This window comes from Pyrus communis, chromosome 5 (genome assembly GCF_041283825.1).
Source record: "Pyrus communis isolate YQ-2024b chromosome 5, ASM4128382v1, whole genome shotgun sequence".
NCBI classification, from domain to species: Eukaryota; Viridiplantae; Streptophyta; class Magnoliopsida; order Rosales; family Rosaceae; genus Pyrus; species Pyrus communis.
The window spans coordinates 16,644,462-16,648,057 of record NC_142569.1 but is presented as its reverse complement, the minus strand read 5'-3'; the positions used below and the strand labels follow the sequence as shown (position 1 = coordinate 16,648,057).

The 3,596-nt window shown below is 34.7% G+C and overlaps 1 protein-coding gene across 1 annotated transcript; it reads left to right on the top strand.

The window, feature by feature from the left end:
• The first annotated feature begins 256 nt into the window (after positions 1-256).
• On the top strand, positions 257-1,941 carry LOC137726270 (actin-depolymerizing factor 5). Its single transcript, XM_068465171.2, has 3 exons — positions 257-371; positions 523-782; positions 1,383-1,941. Exons 1-3 carry the CDS (start codon positions 351-353, stop codon positions 1,531-1,533), a joined length of 432 nt encoding a protein of 143 aa, XP_068321272.1. The 5' UTR covers positions 257-350; the 3' UTR covers positions 1,534-1,941.
• The last annotated feature ends 1,655 nt before the right edge of the window (positions 1,942-3,596 follow it).

The following is a 3,596-nucleotide window of genomic DNA, read 5'->3' as shown; positions in this document are numbered from 1 at the left end:
GTGTTCACTTTAACGAAAAATCACATTTTTACACTAAAAAATCAATACTGGTACTATTCATTTTACCCTTTATTTTATCTTTATCATTCAAATTCAAAATTTTCAAACCCTGTCATTAGTTTTTCTTAAAAAAAAAAAAAAAAGATAATGAACTGTATTCAGTACAGTACAGATCTAAGCATGGATAAAGTTGTAATATCACCCAACATTAAAGGGCATTTCAGCAATCCTATCTTTTTATAAAGAGGAAGGCAAAGCAACACTTTGAGGACTCAGCCTTCAGAATCTCAGCACAGCAGAGAGCACAAGCAAAAGCAAAAGCAAAAATCCCCCTTCAAATTTCAGCAACCATGGCAATGGCTTTCAAGATGGTATATTTGTCAATTCCATTCTTTCAATCCAATCGATTCATGCGCTTGCGAGTAATTTTTATTTTTATGTTTATGTTTATGTTTACTTGAATTGATTCGCGCGCTTGCGAGTAGTATTTATCTTATTTATTTATTCGTTTGAGGAGAAAAGGCCACAACTGGGATGTGGGTGACCGATGAATGCAAGAACTCATTCATGGAGATGAAATGGAAGAAGGTTCACAGATACATTGTTTTCAAGATCGATGAGGAATCGAGGCTGGTGACCGTTGATAAAGTTGGTGGGCCAGGGGAAAACTATGATGATCTGGCAGCCTCCTTGCCCAAAGATGATTGCAGATATGCAGTCTTTGATTTTGATTTTGTCACTGTTGATAACTGCAGGAAGAGCAAACTCTTCTTCATTGCTTGGTCAGTCATTAATCATTTCTTTCTCATTTCTTTAATTTTCCATTTTTGATTCAGAATTAAGATTAAGATGTTGCTAATTAATCATGATAATCGTGGGAATTTTGTATTAATTGGGGTGACATTTTTGGTTAGTAGGAATATTTGTGACTTGTTCATCATGGTCCATTGGTACATGGTTTTCTATTCCAATGGGTTTTCCGCACCTAATTTTGGATTTATAAAATATCCTCTGCTTACTTGTCATATTAGAAAAAATAGCGACATTTAATCTTTAGAGAAAGTTTGAGTTCAAATCTTAAGAATGACAATTGTTAATAAAAAATAAAAATAAAAATAAAACTATACCATGTTTTTTGAAGGGTGGTGATTTTCACGCCCGTTTTCTCGTCTGCGCCTCCCTTTATTTATGCCTATTGATTGTCATTTGATTCATTCAATCTAAGACGAAAAAGACAAGGTAAGAGTCCATGCGACAAACAAGAGTGCGGGATTCACTTCTTGTTTAATCGCTTCCCTATTTTATATTCACATAAGCCACATTTTGTTTAACAAGTAATAGGAGAATCTGGAGGTGATGTGAATTTTTGGGATTTTTTCCAGGTCACCAAGTGAATCAAGGATTAGGGCCAAAATACTATATGCAACCTCCAAAGCTGGGCTGAGGAGAGTTTTAGATGGCATCAGCTATGAACTTCAGGCGACCGATCCGACCGAGATGGGGATGGATGTGATCAAGGACAGGGCTAAATAATTGTGATTAGAGCAATTTAATCATGTTCTGGAATCCTACTTTAAATTAATAACTCCAGCCACATGGGTTTTTTAGACCTGTTAAACGGGTCATGTTTGTTGTTTTCGTGTCACACATGTGATGTTAATGGATCGTGTCATGTCAAATCTGTTATCTTAACGGGTTCTTAACAGGTGACCGGATAACGATCTCATTAACAGGTCGTATCATTTCGTGTCGAGTTAATAGGTCATGTCTAGACCTTGCAAATAGGTACTGTTCGTATCGTGTTTGTGTCATATTTGTTGATAATGGGTGAGCTAGTAATGATCCAACTTGTTAACGGATTAACCTAAAATTTGTTATTTTCGTGTCGTTTCGTGTTGAATTAACGGGTCGTGCAAAAAATTACGATGTCTAGTTTTTTTTCTTCTTTCTTCCTGGTGGAATCTTTATTGTTCACCTTCTCTTAATAATATTTTTGGCACTAATGTAAGTTAATCCTCTAATTTGTAATAATAATTGTGTGCTAATTAACGAGGAAAGTTACCCCAACTTTCTCTTCATGTAAACTTTCAAATGAATGAATGTGCCTCTCTGAGTGTGTTGATATATTTGGCTTTTGGCAAAAATGACCTTTCGCTTTGAAAGAAGGTGGTGGTATTGGTAGGTCAAACTGTCCTTTCGCTTTGTTCTTTTTTTTTCTTTTTTTTTTATTTGTGTATTTATTTTAAGAAGAAAATTGTTGCAAATGGTTGTCAATTTTCCTTTTTTAATATTCAAATTAAGTTACTTTCATTAACTAAAAAGACTAATAAAAAGAATAGAGACCCTAAAAAAACCAACTTTAGAAAATATAAAAAGCCCAAAAAGGAGCCAGCTCATAACAAAAAAAAAACTCATAAATTTGGAGAGAAAAACAGCAGCCACCACCAAGTCATTTGTGCCTCCATCACATGACACCATCAAGAGAATGAACCAACGAAACAATTGGATCAACAAAAAATGGAGGTGAGTAAGCCACTCACGCATTGGGTGCTTTCATAATCCTATCAAATATTGCTAGAAGTACTTTAAAAATCACCCAAGATCAAAGTGCACCGCCAAAGAGAGACACCCGACAGGTTGAGTAGCGAAGGTTGATGGTTTAAGACTCAGTGACATGAAACAACAATTGAGTAGGAGAGCGAAGTGAAAGCCCAGAGACAAGCTCGTAAAATTGAGACAAAAGCTCAGACAATGGCACCAAAACAAGGGCTGAAGCTAATAATGAGAGAGATAATCTTAGGTTTTGGTCTTTCCGCGAGAGAGAGTTGAGTTGATCCACATAAGATGTGAGTTAGTAGGGGCATTTGTCAATTTTCATTGTTATTATCTAAATGTGAGTTAGTAGGGGCATTGTCAATTTTCATTGTTTTTAATCACTTTTGCAGACAATAGGTTGGCCACAGTATTTACTAATGAGTCGACTCGCACTTTATTGAATTGATGATCGATGGGTAAGTCTAAACTTATCCAAAATGACAACGGGAAAATTTATGTGTGATCCAATGTACTTTTTTGTGTATCAAATTCTCGTGGACAAAAGTTGAAAAATGTTAGATTGTTTTTCATGGATAGGGGTTTTTTCTTCTTCTTAATGTACTTTAATATAAATAATAATAATAATAATAATGTAAGACAAAATTATGATAAAAACAAAGAGAGGTATCTAAAAAATTAAAAAAGAACCGTAAAAATTAGCTCCCTTATAAAAGTATAGTGGTTACAAGTAAAGAGCTCAAATTTCATTTCGTCATTAAGGGGAGATGAAGGATAGGCAGCTTTCTACTCCTCATATATTATCACCAACTTAAACATTTATTTCAAATATAAATTTGGGTCCTATGGACGCATTCAAGTAAAAAGTTTTATCTCAAAATACGTCTATGCAATTTAGAGTTCCCACTAAATATACATCAGTTAGACGATCATTTTTCCGACATGGGACGATTGTATTTGATCCACAATTCCTAAAAGGACGAAGCAAAAAGAAGTTGGGCATTGATGATTTGATGTCATGTATTGCCATCTTCTTGTTAACT

Bases quoted from the DNA above. Each gene is read 5' to 3' on its own strand.
- LOC137726270 (XM_068465171.2), top strand. From the start codon at position 351: ATGGCAATGGCTTTCAAGATG. The intron at 372-522 runs GTATATTTGTCA...TGAGGAGAAAAG, and splicing joins TGGCAATGGCTTTCAAGATG to GCCACAACTGGGATGTGGGT. The intron at 783-1,382 runs GTCAGTCATTAA...GATTTTTTCCAG, and splicing joins AAACTCTTCTTCATTGCTTG to GTCACCAAGTGAATCAAGGA.